This window comes from Nipponia nippon, unplaced genomic scaffold (assembly GCF_047370975.1).
Source record: "Nipponia nippon isolate SJK-2023a ecotype South Korea unplaced genomic scaffold, ASM4737097v1 scaffold_1, whole genome shotgun sequence".
In the NCBI taxonomy this organism is placed as follows: Eukaryota; Metazoa; Chordata; class Aves; order Pelecaniformes; family Threskiornithidae; genus Nipponia; species Nipponia nippon.
In genome coordinates this window covers 12,732,857-12,752,866 of record NW_028262290.1, presented here as the reverse complement: position 1 = coordinate 12,752,866, position 20,010 = coordinate 12,732,857, and the positions used below count along the sequence as shown (strand labels likewise).

General features: G+C 46.2%; 1 protein-coding gene and 1 long non-coding RNA gene across 2 annotated transcripts in view; both read left to right on the top strand.

The window, feature by feature from the left end:
* Positions 1–6,738, top strand: part of LOC148057244 (uncharacterized) — a 28,599-nt gene extending 21,861 nt beyond the window's left edge. The window contains exon 7 of the long non-coding RNA XR_015701972.1: positions 6,449–6,738. This is a non-coding gene — a long non-coding RNA (uncharacterized LOC148057244). The remainder of the gene's footprint in view (positions 1–6,448) is intronic.
* A 6,416-nt stretch (positions 6,739–13,154) lies between these two features.
* On the top strand, positions 13,155–20,002 carry RNF139 (ring finger protein 139). The gene is made up of 2 exons (XM_087746282.1): positions 13,155–13,466; positions 17,944–20,002. Exons 1-2 carry the CDS (start codon positions 13,286–13,288, stop codon positions 19,752–19,754), a joined length of 1,992 nt encoding a protein of 663 aa, XP_087602408.1. The 5' UTR covers positions 13,155–13,285; the 3' UTR covers positions 19,755–20,002.
* Positions 20,003–20,010: the final 8 nt, after the last annotated feature.

Genomic DNA, 20,010 nt, shown 5'->3' with positions numbered 1-20,010 from the left:
TCTGTTTGGAAGGATTTCAGAGATGGTTGACCAGAAAGAGTGTGACTCGTATAGCAGCACTACAGACTCCCTGGCCAAAATACCTGGGAAGAGTAGGAGGGGGCATTCAGGAGCCTGAGCTGCTCCTGGAATCATCCATCGCAACTTTGAAAAGGTTTCTCACAGCGCTGAGCCATAGGGAGTGAATCCAGTTTGATCAGACTCTGGGTAGGGACCAAGAATTTGTCTCAGAAAGGAGAATACGGCATATTTTTTGCTGACAGTGCAAATAAAGATCCTTTTGTAAGAATTGTTATGCCAGACAAATATATTTTCCATAGTTGGTATCTGCAGACTTTTTTTTATCTGGGAAAAACAGGCTGCAATTCCAGGAACGTTTCTTCAAAAGCAGTACTGGCACATGGCTTGTGTGGAAACATCGAGCTGGACTGAGGAACTGCCCAGCCAGTCAAAGGATAACATTTTTTCCTTCCAGATTTTTTTCCAGCAGGATGCCTTTTCCAGTTCAATGCACCATGAAACTATGCTGTGTAGCAGAATAGAATAGAATAGAATAGAATAGAATAGAACAGAACAGAACAGAACAGAACAGAACAGAACAGAACACATCATAATGGCATAATACAAATGTTAGAAACACTCCGTCATTTTCTATGTAGATATTAATTATTAATGTTCAGTCAATACACTGATGGACGTTATTAAAATAAGTACTCATAGTAATTTTGATCCAGTTCATCACCATCTGCTAGTATCAGAAATACCAATATGCTAAGTTTTTTGAAATGAATCATGACTATCCATACTCTTGCTATACTAGGGCAAAAAGCATCAAGAATATTCCTTTTAGCTATTTCTCTACCCTGCTGTTATAAAAACCATCAACAGCAGAATTTCCACGACTCACTAGGACGCTCGTCTCTGTGCAGAGCTGCCTTTGTAGATGGAAAGCTTTCTGTAATACCTAATGGAATAATCCTTTACTGCATATTATGTCATCCTCTGTTTTTCCTGCCCTCAAAGGTGATGCAGAAAATGTGATCACCACTGAACTTTTTTTCCTCAAAAAATCAACTGGTATATGATATGTTTTGGTTTGAAGGCTGCAGTGCTTTTAACTAAAAGAAACAAATCTTATCTTACGTGAAGTAATGGGGGTGAGGGGGTCATGCCTTCTTCCTCAGCCTCCTGTATAACACCGTCCTTTGCAGGAATATTTGACATTTCTTGTAAGGCTGCAGTATTTTCAAATAAGCAGAAGAAATCTGTCATTCCTGTGCCCTTTCCACATGTACTGTCGCATACTGAAACACCTAAGGCTTCTGTTTCATCCCTTGTTCACGACAATCCTAGCTGCTCAGGATATGCATATGGAAATCAGGTTAACAAAAGTCTTAGCCATAATGAAAATGCATGGAAAAAACCCCTTTCCCCTCTTTGTGGTAACTTCTATTTTGTTTGTATCAGCCTTCTTTCCCAAAAATCCTTCCGTGCTCTTTAGTTCCACTGCAAGCACAGTGATGGGATAGACTGGAGTTTTTGGGCAGCATTGGTGTTTCAGCCCACCCTGAGCAATGAGTTTCCACAGGGGATCCGTTCTCTGTCTGCTCCGTAAGTGAATGTAGCCCCTGGGTGACCTGGTCCGATGATTCCAGTGCAAGCGTTAGCAATACTCAAATGGCACGCTTCTGTGCCATCGCATACCCTCACCACCGTGGCTTAGTGTGCACAGACCATAACTGAAATGTAGGCTGAAGCCCACAATACCGCCCCGCAAAAAAGTCAGTGCCAGTGGGAAACATTTTGAGCCTTTGCATCTCCTGTTGAAAATGCACATCCACAATTCACCAAATTCTCAATTTACAACTCTCAGATTCCTCACTAGTAGCGACTTCTCACATAGCTACCTCTGCATTATTGTTACTGCCTCCACTGACACAGGGGGCTCATTCTGTCCTGGAGGACAAGGACTTGGCTTCAGTTATTCACACATCTATGACATCTCAGCCGGATTACAGCAATACAGCATAGAATCATAGAATTGTTTGGGTTGGAAAGGACCTTTAAGATCATCAAGTCCAACCATTAACCCAGCACTGCCAAGGCCACTGCTAAACCATGTCCCTAAGCACCACATCTACCCGTCTTTTAAATACCTCCAGGGATGGGGACTCCACCACTTCCCTGGGCAGCCCGTTCCAGTGCCCGACTACCCTGTCTGTGAAGAAGTTTTTCCTAATACCCAACCTAAACCTCCCCTGGTGCAGCTTGAGGCCGGTTCCTCTCGTCCCATCGCTTGTTACTTGGGAGAAGAGACCGACCCCCACCTCACTACAACCTCCTTTCAGGTAGTTGTAGAGAGCAATAAGGTCTCCTCAGCCTCCTCTTCTCCAGACTAAACAACCCCAGCTCCCTCAGCCGCTCCCCATAAGACTTGTGCTCTAGGCCCTTCACCAGCTTCGTTGCCCTCCTCTGGCCACGCTCCAGCACCTCGATGTCCTTCTTGTAGTGAGGGGCCCAAAACTGAACACAGCACTCGAGGTGCGGCCTCACCAGTGCCGAGTACAGGGGCACTATCAATCACCTCCCCGGTCCTGCTGGCCACACTATTCCTGATACAGGCCAGGATGCCATTGGCCTCCCTTATCTAGGGAGGAGTTTGTTACAGAGAAGAACAAAGACTTAGAGAGGAGTAAGTATTGGGCTCAATGAAGTTGTGTTTCTTTTCATTTTTGTATTTCAATAGCATATCGGACTGCAGTTACACCTCTGGCTTTAAAACCTTTGACAAATGTCTATGTAATATAACCCCACCTCTTCACAGCCCTGTCCTTTGCTCCCTATGCCAGTTTCCATTACAAAATGTAATTGCGTTCAAGACCCCTGTCCCGACCTTTGGGGAAAGCAGCCACCTGTGCCCAGGCTAGCTGAAAGATCAGCTGAAGCCTATAAATGAAGATCACTGCCAGCAATTCAGCTCTCCCGTAAAGTGGAGTATCTTACAGTTAGAGTAAAGGTCCTTGGTCTAGAAAGTCACGCTTCTTGCAGTCCTGGTTGAAAACTGTGAAATAATCTCCCATAAGTTCAGAGACATTATCAGCATCGTGAACTTTTGCTCTACGGTGGTATGTGTATTTCTTCAACTTTGGCTTCTGTGTGGAGTATTTCCACGCTGAGGAATGCCAGGTCAGTGAACAGGAGCTTTGTAGAAACCGAATGTTCGGCCCCTGCTGGGAAGCAAGTACTTCGCTTTCCTCAGTTTGCACTTCTAGCCAACTCAAAAATGAGCTGATAAATGAAGAGCTTTATCCAGTCACCAACAGCTGGACTGTAGGCAGAATTCTTCTAAGGAAGTAAAAGGACTGCTTGCAGTTCTGGAAGGGACTGGGAAATTGCCGGTCTTTGACAGCTGAGAGGGGCAAGTGTCAGGCTGTGAAGCAGTATCCAAATTCACTGCATGCTTATCCTTGCCCCTCCCTGTGCTGAAGTTATGGAAGGGATGAAGGAAATAGTAACAGGGCAAAGCAAAGAATTAACAGCAGGTTATAATTCACTGTAATTTTGTAAGGCAAGAAAAGATACCTCCTGCCAGTTGTGAGAGCGGGTGCCGGACCAGAAAGCCCAGAGCTGGGCGGAGGTGGTGGGTGATATTTGTAACCTCATGGCGTGGGATTCTTCCGTGGCTTTTTCAGACCCGCTGTTCCAGAGCCAGACGCCAAGCGCGGGGCGGCTCGGGTGCAAGACTGGCACCACGCTGCGTCACTCAGGAGCGCGTCCCACATCAGCGGGGCCGGAGGGGCTCGCGTCCCCTCCCCTGTACCTGTGCAGCTGTAAATCATCGCGGGTTTTGTATCTTCTGCTACCTTACAGTTCAACCACGACGAGGATAATGAAAATAACGTTCACGTTCCTAGTCTCGCCTGTGAATTATTTTATTCTTACAGCCAGAACACCTGTCTGTCTGGCACGCTTTCCTTCCTCCCACAAAACACGCCTGCCATCTTCTGGCCAGGCCACCAAGCATCCAGGGGCTGGCTGGAGATGCGCCTGCAGTGGCTGCACCGGGTGGGCTTTGCCCGTTGTTAAGGCAACCAACCGAGCAAGCGGGTTGAAATTAAATTTTGCTGTTGGATGTGAGGTTCCCCTGTCACAGAAGAGTTGAGCTGTCGAGCTGTGGAAAACTCCTCTCTCTTGATTCATAAGGATTTGCGTGTGTTTCTCCTTTTATGTTCATGCCTGCAAATATCCCGAGAGTTTCATTTATTCCAAGTCTAAAGGAGACATTCAGCCAAAACAGTCATTATTAAGCTGGTTTTACATACAAATCACAAGTTTCAGTGGCTCTTAGGTTGATCAAAACCGGAATTATGGTTTTCATGAATATTTATTAAACACCAACATTGCAGGGGCTGAGCAAAGTTCATGTGGTGTCAGGTTCCAACGCAAATATTTGATGTGGCTCTAATCAAAGCCCATGCCGGAGTCTGATTGCGCCTTAGGAAGCTTCAAGGAATTTGCTAGCTAGGAGCAGAACTTTGTTTAGAAGTCAAGCGTTAAGTTCTGAAAACAATTCTTTGCTCCTCGCGATCTTCAAAACAAAGCTGAATCTCTGTCTGAAGAACGTGAGTTATTTTAGGTACAGGAACCTAAAGGCTGATATTTCACAGCCTGCTACGCAGCACTCACAAATACTCCCTTTAAACTCGACGACTAACCCACAAGAGCAGAATGATGGTTTCTTTTTTTCCAGGTTAAAGCCATCCTGTAGGAAAATGGAATATCAAAATCAAAACGCGTCACAAAACTGCATTGCATTAATAAACTTGAGAGAAAAATGAGAAAAGGCTATGACGGTGTTTTCAGAACAGGACACCGTTTTGGATTTTCTTTTCAAATGTAGTACGCAGTGTATCTTTGTAATATATGCAAATAATCTCCATCTTGTATGCATATCATACATATACATGTTATACATATCAATGCAAATTAAAAATAAAAATAATCCTCAAAATAAATACTTCAATTGCTCAGGATTTTTATACTTTCAATGCCTCAATTTTAAAATATAAAACTGGTTCATAAAACAGAAAATCTGTGCTCCGTATCCCTTGCAGTTAGGAGGGGTAGTGTGGGAACTGCAGCCACCTGTACCAGCATGTAAAGAATCACTCAGGTGAGTTTCAGCGCCCTCCCAAAATTCACGAGGCCACGTCTTTCATCGCTGATGGAGACCGTGCTGCTCAGCCCTCAGTGCTGCACCTGCCTCACCCAGCTGAAGTCAACTGCAGGGCCGGGAACCACCCAGCCTCCCTGGACAGGCAACGAGAAGATGTCTTCTCTGGCACCTCTGGAGGGTTCCACCTCGTCAAAGCCGTGTCTGAGGCAGTGGGTGTCTGTCTCTCTTCACCAACTTCTCCAGAAGCCTGGACAGTTAACACAGAGTAGGCTTTTAGACAGCGCTCAGCTGAGAGGAATCCTACCCCAGGCATCTCGAGATGGTGATAAAACCCAAGAGCCGAAATGCCTTTGAATGAGCTTATTTCTCTCCATTAACAGAGGAACTGAGGCTGACTGGATGTCCGGCCTCACCTCTCCAACATCAGGCAAAAGTCTGCTGGACATCAGTCCGGATTTCTGCATCAACCCCGTGAAATTTATCACCGTTTATGTTAAGGTCTGGATTTCCCTGGGACAAGAAAGGCTAGATCGGTCATGGCTCCGACCCTTCTTCCGCACGATACAACAAACCACTCACGCTCTGCTTCATGTGAGCTCCTCTTTTTCCCACCCCCCCATCGAGACGGCAGCGGTAGGCGGGCTGGGTCACGCCGGTCCCTCCAGCCCAGCCTCCTGCATGGTTCACACTCAGAACCGCCTTTTCGCCGACCGGACTCAATGATTTACAAACAGGTTGCTGAAGGCTTTTCATGGGAGCAATGTTAGGATCCTCCTCGGCCAGGGAGGCTCTTCCAAGAAGACCACATTTCCTCCCGTGGCAGGTCTAGTTTCCAGTATAATTTCGGATTCTCCCTACTTTTGTCTCTCACATCATGGCTGTGAACAAATATCTCCCAGATCAGCTCTTCTGAAGACTGAAATCATCCTGAGAGATACGCCATTGTAGCTAAAAACAGAAAATTATTCTTTCCAGTATGCTTCATTAATAAAAAAAAAAAAGTGCTACAATACAGAGCAGCTGACACTTCCAATTGGTTTTCACTAGTTTTATATTAGCTAACTGGTGTTAACTAGCTTGAAGTGGTCTCACTGGTGACCAGCAATACCATTCGGGCCTAGGAACCGTTTTCAGCTAAATTTAGTAGCCCACAGATTAGCAAATAGCCCCCGTTCGGGACTGTGTATGCAAAGGGCAGGGGAGTTGGGGCAGGGTTGTTCTGCACGTGACTTCAGAAAACCGAGCTTTTCCACTACGTCTTTTTCTGCTCAGGCTTTGTACTGGTGGTGGAGCTCAGCGAGACTGGCAATGACAGCGTGAACCTCAAGAGCGGCAACGCTGAACGCAGTCCTACTGAGAAGCGGAGGACGGCTCTGGCAGGCGAGGCTCAGCCCACTCATGACAGGGAAATTAATGTTTCCACAGCTGGGATTTCCACTACAAACAAGGATTTTTCGGGAAGACCACATTTTGTGCTGTAGTATGTCTAATTTCCAGTATAATTCTGGTTCTCTCCACTTTTGTCTTTCACAGAACAAGTAGTACAAACAGTGAAACGAATGCCGAGCCCCAGCGCTGAAGGCACCTGCCTTGCTCTTTGTTATTTCACTTTGTTGCTAAATATCTGAGAGAAACAGTGCTACAAGGCCTCTGCTTTGCGTACATTGAATAAGAATAGCCAGATCTCGCCTTCCAGCTGTATAACTCACTGCACGCAGCCATGCAGCACCTCGTCAGGGGAGAAAAACGTTGAGTGTAACATATAATTATTTTCATTAGCTATAAAAAACCAACAAATAGAGCAAGGTTCTATATATATAGCTGCTATTTAATTCGTGTTTTCAAAGGGAAAATTTTCATTAATGAGGTTAAAAATTAACACTGGACCTGCATTTTATTTATTTCATTTACAGCTGTATAACACAAAGTGTGGCTGAGGTCAGAGAAACTGCTCTGATGGCAGCACTTGTGCTCCACACAAAATATCACAATCATTTCTATTTCGCCCTCTCCACCAGGCACACCATTTCTAAATCCTTCTCTGTCATTTGGAAAAATGAGCTGCACTGGCTGTCAGGCTTTTCCAGCTTCCCACCTGTTTTAGGAAAAAGACCCATTTTTCTGTGAACAAATAGATATCGAGTTCACAAGAAGTAATAGCCAAGAACATCTGAAGAACAGAAACTAATATTAGAATCCAGAAAAATATTGAATATCAAATCCTAGGACAAATTTCCAGCATCTGCTCTGAGATACTTTAAATATATTTTACTATTTTAACATTCTAGAGTTATTTTTACTATGTAATTTGTAATAAAGCATGCTGCCTTTTCTGCCATGGATTAATAACAGGATTGGGGGGACTGGTGAAACCGTTAAGAAAGGGTATGATACCCAACAGGCAAGCACACGATACTGCCTGTCTCTAGCAAGATGCACTTGAAAAATCAAACATCATGGCAGGAGAAAAAAAGCATACTTGGCAGTCATAAAAACAAAGGATCTTTAATCATTCTTTCTTTTTGCTTCCTCAGTTAAGTCTTTAAATCAGGTCTGGAACACATAGTTCGCAGCTCTGGAAAAGAAATCAAACCTCTGCAGCAGAAGCCACAACGTGCATGCGTGGCGAGTTATGAAAGACGGACATTTCTCCATGTAGTGCTTGGAAAACAAAACACCACCAACAAAAGCAGTGTAGGTGAAGGATCAGGGAGGAGCAATCTTAAGTACTGCATCTCCCAAGGGCCCCAGGACAGAGGAGAACTGGAGCCAAGAAAGCCAGAAGCGAGCGCTGCCCTCAGCACGGTACCTCCGGGCAGGAGCTGGGCAGCAGGGCTCTGCCGGGCAACCAGACGGCGGTGTCCATGTCTGCCGGCCTCGCAGAGACGGGGCCACGGCAGGCGGGACATCGCTGCTGGAGCCAGAGACGCCAGGAAAGGAGCGATACATTCCGTGTCTCTCTCTCTTCTTGTCTCCTTGCTAAGGAGGCTGGTCATTGGAAATGAGATAAATGTGCCAGGGAGCAACTGGCAATGTAATTTGTTCTCTTTACGCACTTTTTTCACAGGTGGCAAAACTCAAAGGCTCTTTCTCTGCAGAGTTTTCTAAAAAACTGTAAAGCCATAAGCAGCAAGGCCTAACCCATTTCTTTGCAATCATCTCTCTACTTTAAAGAGAATGAGAAAGTTTCTCATTAAAGGAATATGGGGAAAATTATAGAACTAAGAGATTCTCCTCACACAGATGATGCCCATACGTGAGCCTTGTCTCCGGTCAGAGACGACCCAAGACTCGTCCCTGTGTTTTGACCCTCCAGCGCGTGCCTTGCTTTGTTAAGACAGAAAACTCTTTTAGGCGTTTTGAACTTCCCAAGTGAGCGTTCTCTTCAAACAAGCAGCATAAAAATGCCATCCTCCACTGAGGGAAACGGGATGAGCGCTCATATGTTACGGACATTGTCACTTCACGCAGATGTGAAATCAAAATCAATCTTTCACACAAACAACTTATTACAATTTCTTTTGTCAAATGTTTACAATGAGTAAATTGCTTTCTGCTTTCTTAGCTTCTATTAAGAAGTGCTGTCTAAGCCCATGGCATTTCGCTGTAGAGAAGGAATAAAAACCAAACTTAATACAATAACTAATCTTAAACACGTTAATTTTTATAGGGAAATTCTTAATATATTGAAAAGGTCCCTCTGTCAATAACAATATTTACAGGTTTTACCTTAGCTTTTCAGATGTTACCTTGATTTGCTCTTTTTCTCTTCAGAAGAAGACACAGATATAAACTATTCTTGGGTAAAGACTACCGGTGTCTTTAATTATAATATTAAAAATAGTCATGTCAGCGTAAATCGTTTCCATTGAACCTTAAGTAGTAATAAGTCTTTAAATATTTTGCAAGTACCACACTGGAAGCGCCACATACGAAAGCCGATCTATACCAAACTGCAGAGCAGCAAGGCAGACGTAGGGAAGCCTACGCGCCTATCTGCATTAGCTGGCAATTCATTCTCATCAGGAGCGCACACCCCGACACAGCCACGAACACCGCGTTCAGGCAGGCAGAACTGATGACACAAGCGGTCATGAGCAGCTTCACCAAGGCACAGCTGGGTGTCACCCACACGCTGAATCCGCCAAAGCCTACGTTAATTAAAACATTGATACTTGGCTTTTAAAAAAATGCAGACACGCTGGTCTCTTTTACGCTAGAATATCATCCTAGAAGAAGAAAATCTGCTTTAGGTTCCTTTCATGATTCTTGGGTTTTGTTTCAGTCCAAAATATAGACGTCCTTACTGACTGTAATGAAAAAGCTGTTATGACAACAGGGAAGACATACTGTACAGAGCTTTAGTCTTATACAAGGAACGCAAAATGGTATCAGGTAATTCACCGCAAAAGGTATGCGGGAAGGAGAAATGAAATTGGGAAATAGTTCATGGATTGCTACATTCATTGCAAACTAAAAGGAATTTTTGACATGCACATTTTGCAGTGTTTTTCTTAGCAGCCAACTGTTTCTCGTTCTTACAAAATTTATTGTTATTGTATCAGGCTAAATTCACTTGTGGTATTTCAAGGAAAAGATATTTAAAAGCTTTTCAGGATCTTGTAGTTAGAAAACACTGCATTTTTATTCTTTTCACTTATAAAAATGTGATTTTTGCAAGACCATGTGATTTTGTAATATCTGATGTAAGCATTGGCGTTAATCCAATAAAGCCTTTGGCTTGAAGGGCTCGTGAGAGCACTTCAGCAAAAGGAGGAGTTTTAAAAACTCAGAAGTTGTTTTGCCAAAAAGTGGTTTTAGATGTGGCCATCCTACATGGGCAGAGACCCTACACGTGGCCGCGGCAGACTGGTATGGGGAGTACGCAGTTCTACCATCCCATAAGATAATAAAGATTGCTTTATGTCCGGTTATGTCAGCGCATGCTACTTACACAGCTGTAGTTAGAGGAAACCATCAGACGCTGCACTTGATAATTTGTATTTATGCAGCTCCTCTTGTTCTAAAAATCTCAAATTGAAAAATGTTAATAGATTTTGAAAAAATGATATGAATTTTGACCTCTCTGAGCTGTCAGGAAAAAAAAAAACCAAAAATCATTTTTCTGTGGCTGCAAGTAAAACCCCGGCCTTCTGCCACATGCTGTATAGAGCATGAAAGAATTCAGTGACTTGTGTTTGTTATTGGAACAAACTGATTTGTGACTTTCTAACTCATAGCCTGATATATGAGGTGTATGAAATTATTCAGAAAGCATTTTCGAGTGTTATGTTCTTATTTATTATGAAGCAACTCCCTAGGGCATGTTCTTGTGCGCTGCCTTGTCATGGGGTGTAGGCCTGACACTTGACACGTTTACCAAGTCAGGTACACACAGCCACACTGACATGTGGAACAACCTTCACCTTCCAGTTCAGGACTATTTGCCCTTAACAATTAATCTATGTAGGCAAAGGAGGGAGCTTTCTGCTTAATTTGTATGTTCATTTATGAACAAGAAATTGCACAAGTCCCCAACTAAGAAAACTTTTTTTTATAGGAGTATTAATATGAATTTACTTAGAATAGGATTTAACCCCCAAATTTACAAAGAACTTGAGACTGCATTTAACCCTAGAAAGAATATGACATATTCTCCCGAATTTGTATGTATAACTGAGGTGAATTCAGTAGAGTTATGCTTGTGTAACAAAGCTGAATTTTGTTTATTATTCCACATTTGAAACTATGTAGGGTAAATTGCAAAATTAAAAATATCCAGTAGGTGTCATCTTCCCACATATTGTATGCCTGATAATCAAGTTTAGGGGGTTTTTTTAATTGAACTTAAATGAAAAGCAGGAGTCTTAAACACTGCAACAAGTTTTCTGAAGAACACACGTAAAAAAATGTATGAATTTGATCTGAAGTGCTTTACTAACACCAGGATTTCTGGAATGTTTGCAACCTGGAACTGTTTATGAAAAAATAATTTGCAGATATCCATGACTGTACTTACATGCCTAAATAACATCTGTAAAATATGCCTGTAAATGCACGTATTTAAACCTGAAAATCCATTTAATGGATTCCATTTAATCCACATGTCCTTAAAGCATCATAAATACGTACTCCAGCATTGCCTCTGATCCTGAAGCCTGTATTGCAAAAATAGGTTTAAGGTCCTCTTTACTGATGAGGATATTAAATGAAGCTGGAAGGGCCTCGGGAGGGCAGGGAATTCCATTTCCATAAATGGTGTTTGAAGTTGTTGATTTCTTGAAATTACACCTCATATAAATCAGTTTTTTTGTGTGGATTATTGAGAATTATCAGGTACCCAGATCTACCTGATTTACATTGCTTTTCACTTCAAATCAAATACTTTTATTTATATTCAGCAGCTTTATACTTAGTTGAGGAGTAAAATTATTCAGGCAAGCCTGAATCAGTGTGATTCAGCCATCTTCAAATCAAGTAAAATAAACACTTTTCACATTTTAAACCCTAACCTCTATTATTTGGTGTGGGGATACTTACTAGGTCAGAGTTATGCTTTTCAGCATGTGATTAAAACACGCACTTTGTCCATGTCCATGGATTTTGCAATACAATCCTTTAGCAATCTGGCAACATTTCTGGCTTTGTTAGTGCGGGGCATTGCTTAGGAAAGTTCCTATGCAACGCTGTTGTCGCCTGATCCAAAATCCTTTGAAAATAATAGAAAGACTTCCAAGGGCTTAAGCTGCGAACTCGCCAGGCCCACGGAAAGGCTGCGCCGTGGCCGGTGGGGCTGGAGGCGGACACGGGCAGGACATGGCAGCGTGGCTGATGCCAAGAGGCACAGGAGCCGACCGCAGTTGTGGCCCGAAACCTGCTTTTAATTGGCACAAGCCACGGGGTGGGAAACGCCTGTTTCAGGTGGACCAACAGTGGTCACAGATTCGCATTTAATTTGTTTTTTGATCTTTTTTTTTTTCCAAACCAAGTCAGCTTGACGTTTCCAAAAGTTAGTCCCTGTATCTGTGGCTTCTGAGGACGCATGAGGAAGGAAAGAGGATTTCAAGGGAAAACGCCTTTTTTCCACATGATCCTGATCTAAGGGTTACGCATCGAGTAGGACTGGGCTTTTGCACCACACGCGAAAGAACAGGAAATTCTGCGTAACCCTCCCCTAATTAAAAGCTCGTTACTTCTGCAAGGTGAGCTGCTCGCTTCACGGCCAGGGATTCCCCTGGCGCTCCCGCCGCCCGCGGGCAGCGAGCGGGCAGGGCGGCGGCCGGGGGAGCTGTCCCGCCGCGCTGCGGGCCGGGCCGAACAAACGCGCCTTTTGATTATTCGGATTCTTTCTGAGGAAGCAGGCGTTTTAGGAATATGAGGAATGCATCCATGTTTATCTTTTATGTAATAGCAGAGGGCGCTTTTGCTTTGCTACCGCCGGAGGGAAAAGGTGAAGCTTGCCGGCACGGCAGGGAGAGCCCCGCGCCGGCTCAGAAACGCCACCCAGCCCCATCTCCGCTCCCACACGCCGAGTACCCTCCTCCCGGGCAGGGCTGCAACGCCTGTCCTCGGGGAAACCGGCCCGGCCGCCGCGCTCCCCTCAGCGCCGGGCGGGGCGGGATGTCCCTCACACGTCCCCGACGCCCGGCTCGCCCGCAGAGCCCGGTGCTCCGCGGGGGCACGGACACCGGCCGCCGGGCAGGAGGGAGAGCGGGAGGCCGCGCCGCCGCGCCTGAGGGAACACGAGGCCCCGCCTGAAGCAGCGCGCGCGGGCCGCCTTCCCCCGCGGCGATTGGGCGGGAAGGGCGGTGGCGCGCGCCGCCCGCCCCCTCTCGCGTGGGAGCCGGGGGGGCGGGGCCGCGCACTGCGACGCCCGCGCGGCCCCGCCCCGCCCCGCCCCCGCGGCCCGGCCGGGGCCGGAGCTGCCGAGGGAGCGCGGAGGAAGATGGAGGCGGCGGCGGCGCGGCGGGGGGCCCGAGCGGCGGGCGTGGGGCGGTAGCGGTCCCGGTCCCGGTCCCGGCCCCGGCGGCCGCCCTCCTTCCCCCCCGCCCCCGCCCCCTCAGCTCTTTAAGAGGCGGGCGAGGCGGGCTGCCTGCCCCCGCGCAGGGGATGGCGGCCCCGGGCCCTCCGCAGCTCCCGTGGCTGCGGCTGGGCCCGCGGCTGCGGGCCGGGCTGGAGGTCGCGCTGCGGGTGCCCAGCCTGTTCCTCATCGACGCCATCTTCAACTCGTCCCCGCTGCCGGGGGGCTCCCTGTGCGCCGCGCTCCTGGGCGTGCTGCTGCGGCTGCTGGGTGAGAGACCGTCCCCTCCCGCCCCGCCGCCCTTCCCCGCCCGCCGCGCAGCTCCGGCCTCCGCCGCCCGCGCCGGGCCCGGCCCCGCCGCTGCCTGCCCCCGCCGGCCTTGTTTACAGCCGCGGGCGGGGCACGGCCGCCGCTTCTCCCCCCCGTCCCCTCGGCCCGCCGCCCTGCCTCCGACCCCTTCCTGCCGTCCGTCCCGTCCGCGCCCCCCCCCCCCCCCCCCCCGCCCGGGGCTCGCCCCCGCCGGCGTGGATCTGCCCTCCCCTCCGCCGACGAGCCGCACCGCTCCGCGTCCGTCCCCCCCCCCCGGCCCCGCCGCCATCCCCGGCTCCCTCAGCCTCCTCGCCGGGGCCCCGTCCCCCGCTCGGCCCTGGCCGTGCCGCCCCCGGGAGGCCCCGGGCCCGGGCGGGGCCGCGGGCGGGCGCCGCTCGCCATGTGCGCGGGGCCGGGGCTGCGGCCGCCGGCCCCCTCCTCGGCGGGGGGCGTCCGGCTCCGCGGCCGTGCTCTTTTTGTTTTCGTAAAAAGTACTTTGCCGGGCGTGATGTCCTCCTGAAATACGCTGCTAAATCCTTCCTTTAGGCGCAGCGGTTCAGAAACGCCGGGAATTCGGTTCCCAAATGAGAGAGAAGTCTCTTGAAACTTGCCGATGGTTATTTTTAAGCTTTTTTCCTCCCCTGGGATGGAGGTTGCAAACCCCCGGTGTAACTCGTGGCGTTATTTTCGGCGTGACCGTGGGGGCTCGCGTAGCCTTCGCTGGGTCGGGGCCCCGCTGCGCCGGCGGCTGTGTCCGGGAGCCCTCGGGCAGGGGGGAGAGGGGAGGCCAAAACACGGCGAGAGGCTTTTTTGGAGGCCGGCGACTCGTTGATTTTGTGTTTTGTTTGATGTTTATAGCGGAAAAAAATAGGAAGGAAATCGGTGGTATGGCTGCTGGGGTAGGAAGCTGAGGAGAGCGGTTAAATGTCACTCCTCAGGGTGTGATGCTGGGCTTGACGGAGGAAGGCGCTTCTCAGGATTGCATCTGCGATCGCTTTTCTGGAAGGGTTTGGGGGAAGAAGTGGGCAATCCCTCCCCCGCCTCCTGCAAAAGAGCTTTGGGAAGAGTTTATGCCAAGAGACTTATCTTGTACTTTGAGACAAGTGGTCTCTGGTTCTTGGCTTTCCGAAAGTAAAGAAAAATTAAAATGTAACCGCTGACAAGATGATGTCAAAGACCTTCTGTGTGGTTCAGACAACAGAGCGCTTTTGCATCTATTTTTTCCTCATCTCAATTTAAGAATTACAGGGTTGGGGTTTTGCTGTTGTTAGGATAAGCTGAAATACTTATTTTGGATGGTTCTGTATTTAAATAGTGGGGAAGTTGCCCTTTTCGTTACCATTTGCAGGCTTTGAAAGACTGATCCAAATTTTTCCTGTCACACAATACTGTTGAGTGTAGGATAAACACACAACTTGTCCTCTAGGTACAAGGATTGTAGCTCTGGAGAGAGTTGATAGCTTTCAGGGGTGATGTTGAACAGTTCTGAAATGTTCTGCGAGCACAGCTCTTCAAGAATGCTAAGAGAGAGCTGTGTGATTTTTAAAAAGTTTTACTGCAGGATTCTTCAGTCTGATTCTGCCATCACTCATTTTCTACACGAGTACATAGAGTTGTACACAGCACAGAACCAAGTTCTACAACTGGAGTGCAGTTTTTCTTTAACCTTCTTGATTAACCTTGCTTCATCTCCAATGCGATGTTTACCTTTCGTACCTTTGCATGGTTTTTTTTTTTGTTTGTTTTTTAAGTGTCTCCATTCCAGCAGAACCACCCCCCCAGGAGTGTGAAACTGTTATTTCAGCCAGCAGTCCCTCCTCAGCGAGGACACTGATTTTTGAGAGGGTTACTATAAATACTGTAGTCTGTAGAAAGATGTGGAAGCAAGTAGAATGGCTGGGGCTGGGGAAAAAAAATAATTAGGCAGTTCCACATGATGGAAGTCGAATCCTGGGTAGTGTGCTGCTATAAAGATCCTGACAAATTGCAGGAGTTAAAGGAAAAAATGAGAGGAAGGGATTCATTGTAACAGAAGAAATGATTTTAAAAGTAAATGCGTGTGGCTTGATTAAATGGTGTGTTTGGAGGCTATACTGGAGACAGTGGGTGATGGGGCGGCACAGATAGGAGCAGCGAGGATGAGCAGCAGCGTACACAGAAACACGAGACAGATCTCCTCAAAGGAGGAGCTGCAGCATTTCCTATCAGAGGGAAAATGGGAGAAGATTCACTGCTTGGTGAATGCTTTGCAGGGCAGGGGGAAGCCTGGTCGTGGCCAGATGGACTGAAGGATGTGAATGGAGATGGGGGGAGAGGAGGGCGAGGGCCCAGCTCCCCTTCTGAGATCCCAGTTACCTCCTCTGGTCTTTTGAGGTTCCTTTGGGGGGGTCTTGACCTGTCCACACAAGTGCTGAGGGAGAAACGCTTCACCTTTTGTTAGTCCCTCTTTAGAGGAACCAGTAGGTCTAGCTTTTCTATTGACTCATTGTAGTCCTGTTTTTAGGGATGTGTCTTGCGTGTGAAACGTCATCGGTGTTTCAAGATGACCTATAGTATCTAAATAGAGGCCGGTTACTGCAACTGCAAGGAAGAAAAATAGGTTTTGTTTACAGGCGTGTTTCAGAGCAGCCTGCTTACTGCAAAATGCATCTCATTTGGCTCAAATGCTCAGACTTATGTAAATAATGAGCTTGTTCCAGGCATTTGAGCCTTTTCTGTGACTTCTGAGACAAGACAAAGGGTACAAACGCATCAGCAGCGTTTGCTTTCCCAGAGGTGTTTATGGTGGTATGCATGAAAAGGCACTGAAATTGTCAAGCTTATTTTAAAAAAAAGTGCTGTATGTAACGAACACGCAGCTTTTCATGGAGGAACCGAGCTATGATACAAGGCACTTTCTGAAAACTGACTAAGGCTTTTCCTCAGTCAACTTCACAAGGTTACTAGGTTAATGATTAGTTACAGAGAATGTTTTTGTATCAGCCAATGCTGCTGGCAAGGAATAGTGTTAAGGTGCATTAATAACTTTTTTTGTAGTCTGCCTTTTGCTGTTGATTCATGTTGACCCTTTCCCTTCTTATTGAGTCCTCCAGGGTGGAGGTTGGTTGGTTGGTTTGTTTTTTGATACAAGCAGCCGGCAACACTACTGGTGCAATCAAATGCCGGTTCTTAGCAAAGTTTTTTATTTCCATAATCAAGATACCATGGCTCAAAATATTTTTTAAACACTTGATTATGGAGGATTTGGAACAATCCAAAATACAATCGTCAGAAAAGACTGATGCTGTCCTCCAGCAGAAAGAGGATTACTTGCGATTTCATTAGTGTTAGTACAGAGATGGAAAGCAACTTACGATCAAATACAAGTTGTAGAGATCGAAATCTCTCCAAACTGGTCTGGATGAGAAAGCAGTTGCATAGGCTAGAAGCTGATTGAGAAGCCCAAAACAAAGGCAGTGTGTTTCCTGAAGAAAAAAATGTTTAAGGAAGTGAATGTAGTGATAAGTGCCATTTCATTTAACATCTGTTACGGAAGACCCCGTACCTACATAGTACAGAGTGATGAAATTCATAAGCTACCCTACAGGAGTTTACTGCAAGGTGATGAATGCAATACCAAGGTACTACAGATGCTACAGTAGGATTTCTCATAGGAAGCTGCAGACTTTCCAGTCATGGTCAGTATGAGGGAAAGGTTAGCAAACAGGAATTTCAGGATCTCAATCTGACTTCTAGCAAGTAAGACGCAAGCTCGCGCTGGCATTGGCAAAGAGGCGACTGGTGCAGTTTTGGATTCTGTGTACAAAAAGCTTTATATTGTGGAAGGTCCTCTCCATGAGACTTTTCGTTTCAGGATGCCTTGTCAGAAATGAAAGCAAACTGAAGGGAATTGGAAGAGCACCTTCCACACCCCACCCCCCCCACCCCCCAAACTACAGCAATTTTTCCAGGATTCTCCCATTAAAGAGTTTAGCTGAACTGTCTTGGCGACTGTTCTCTTTAGTACTCCAGCTTGGACATCTGTAGTTGAGTGCTTTGCTCAAGTGAATTAGGGGACTTAGTAAATGTTACTCATTTATTCCTTACTAACTTCGCCTATAAAGGTGATGCTGTATCTGTTCATTCTTTTCTGCTTTTAGAACTTAGTTTTCAAGACTAAGGCTGGGAGCTGTCACTGCTCTGGTCTGAAACGGCAGATGAACTTAACAGTAATAGTGACTTCATGCCTGCATTGGCTTTGCATTGCAGCTGCAGATGCATTAAATGCAGAGATTAAATTGTCCTCGTCTGTTCTCTGAAAAGGGCACGATTGGTAATGTAAAGTTACGAGTGACTAATTGGGAAGTGATACATTAAATAAATGTAGCTCCAAAGCTAATAGGTTAAAATCTGTTGTTGGATTTCTGCTGAGAACTAAATGATTTCAATCTGTTTTTAGGTGTCTTTGTATCCAGTGTTGTTCTGGTCTTACAACAGCGAGCACTTTTCAAGTTTTATATGATCGCCTCGGCATTTCTGCTGGCTGCCACTTCAGTGTTGGTGAATTACTATGCTTCTTTGCACATAAACTTCTACAGTGCCTACTACACAGCCGCGTTCGGAATTCAGATCTTCCCTCATAAAGGACCTTCGCTATGGATGGCACTTTCCATCCTTCAGCTTACCTTTGGAATCGGATATGTTACGTTGCTAAACGTGCAGTCCATATACTCTCAACTCATCATCCTGGATATCCTGATTCCTGTAATCGGCTTGGTTGTTGAATTGCCTTTAAATGTCCGGCAGATACTAGTTTTTATTTCAGGCCTAGTGCTGACACTAAATACCACAGCCATTTTAGTTACGAAAATCAAATGGTTCTATTATTCGGTGCGATACGTTTATCTGCTGGTGAGGCACATGTATCGCATTTATGGATTACAGCTACTGATGGAAGATACATGGAAAAGGATTCGGTTTCCAGCTGTACTGCGTGTCTTTTGGCTAACGAGACTTACGGCACAAGCTGTGGTATTAACGTATGTTGTAAAGATGGCTGAAACTAATACAGAAGAAAAATTCTTCTTGATATCGTGGGATAACTGTTGGGAACTGATCTGCAGTCTGATCATAAGTGGGTGTGACTCTACTTTAACTGTGCTGGGCATGAGTGCCGTCATTTCCTCAATAGCGCATTATTTGGGACTTGGTATCTTGGCCTTCATCGGATCAACTGATGAGGATGACAAAAGGCTCGGTTTTGTAGCGCCCGTCTTGTTTTTCATTTTGGCTCTGCAGACTGGTCTGAGCGGACTGAAACCGGAAGAACGATTAGTTCGCCTGAGTCGAAACATGTGCCTTTTGTTAACCGCAGTCCTGCATTTTATCCATGGAATGACGGACCCTGTGCTGATGTCCCTCAGTGCCTCCCACGTGTCGTCCTTTCGCAGACACTTCCCTGTACTGTTTGTTTCCGCTTGCCTTTTCATCCTCCCGGTTCTGCTCAGTTACATCCTCTGGCACCACTATGCACTAAACACGTGGCTTTTTGCAGTTACTGCGTTCTGTGTAGAGCTTTGCCTAAAAGTAATAGTTTCTATCACTGTTTATATATTGTTTATGATTGATGGCTACTATAATGTGCTGTGGGAAAAACTTGATGATTATGTCTATTATGTTCGTTCAACCGGCAATATTATTGAGTTTATATTTGGAGTAATCATGTTTGGAAACGGAGCTTACACAATGGTTTTTGAATCGGGAAGCAAGATTCGTGCTTGCATGATGTGTCTACACGCATACTTCAACATCTACTTGCAAGCAAAGAATGGCTGGAAGACTTTTATAAATCGCCGGACTGCTGTTAAGAAAATAAACTCGCTTCCAGAGGTAAAAGGAAGTCGGTTACATGAAATAGATGACGTATGTGCAATCTGCTACCATGAGTTCACCACCTCTGCTCGCATTACTCCATGCAACCATTACTTTCATGCACTTTGTCTTCGGAAGTGGCTGTACATTCAGGACACTTGCCCGATGTGCCATCAGAAAGTGTATATTGAGGACAAGGAAAATACCAATATCTCTAACAACAACGGGTTTGTGGCACCAAATGAAAATCCTGTGCAAGTTGCAGAAGAAGCTGCTGATGCTGAAAATGAATTAAATGAAGATAACAACAGTTCCGATAGCGATGAGGAAGACGATGACTGCGTGGCGCAGCACTTGAATGAGACTCTTAATGTTGACTCTAACTCTCTTGGTGATTAAGATGTCCTTTACTAAGCCGTGAGGTATTTGTTTAAGATGGACTTAAACAGAATAAAAGTATCACTTTGTAGTTATTGTACTTGAGCACAACAGCAGTATCTCAATGTTGAGTCTGTGAATGGTGGTTGTTTACTGTGGTGTGTGCTACTGTAAATATACCTCTGATTTTTGGTGGTCTCTTTCATGACCACCTTAAAATTATGTACATTATTGTACATGGAATAAAATGTTTTCACATGTTTTTAAGATGGTTGGG

Bases quoted from the DNA above. Each gene is read 5' to 3' on its own strand.
- RNF139 (XM_087746282.1), top strand. From the start codon at position 13,286: ATGGCGGCCCCGGGCCCTCCGCAGCTCCCGTGGCTGCGGCTGGGCCCG. The intron at 13,467-17,943 runs GTGAGAGACCGT...ATCTGTTTTTAG, and splicing joins CGTGCTGCTGCGGCTGCTGG to GTGTCTTTGTATCCAGTGTT.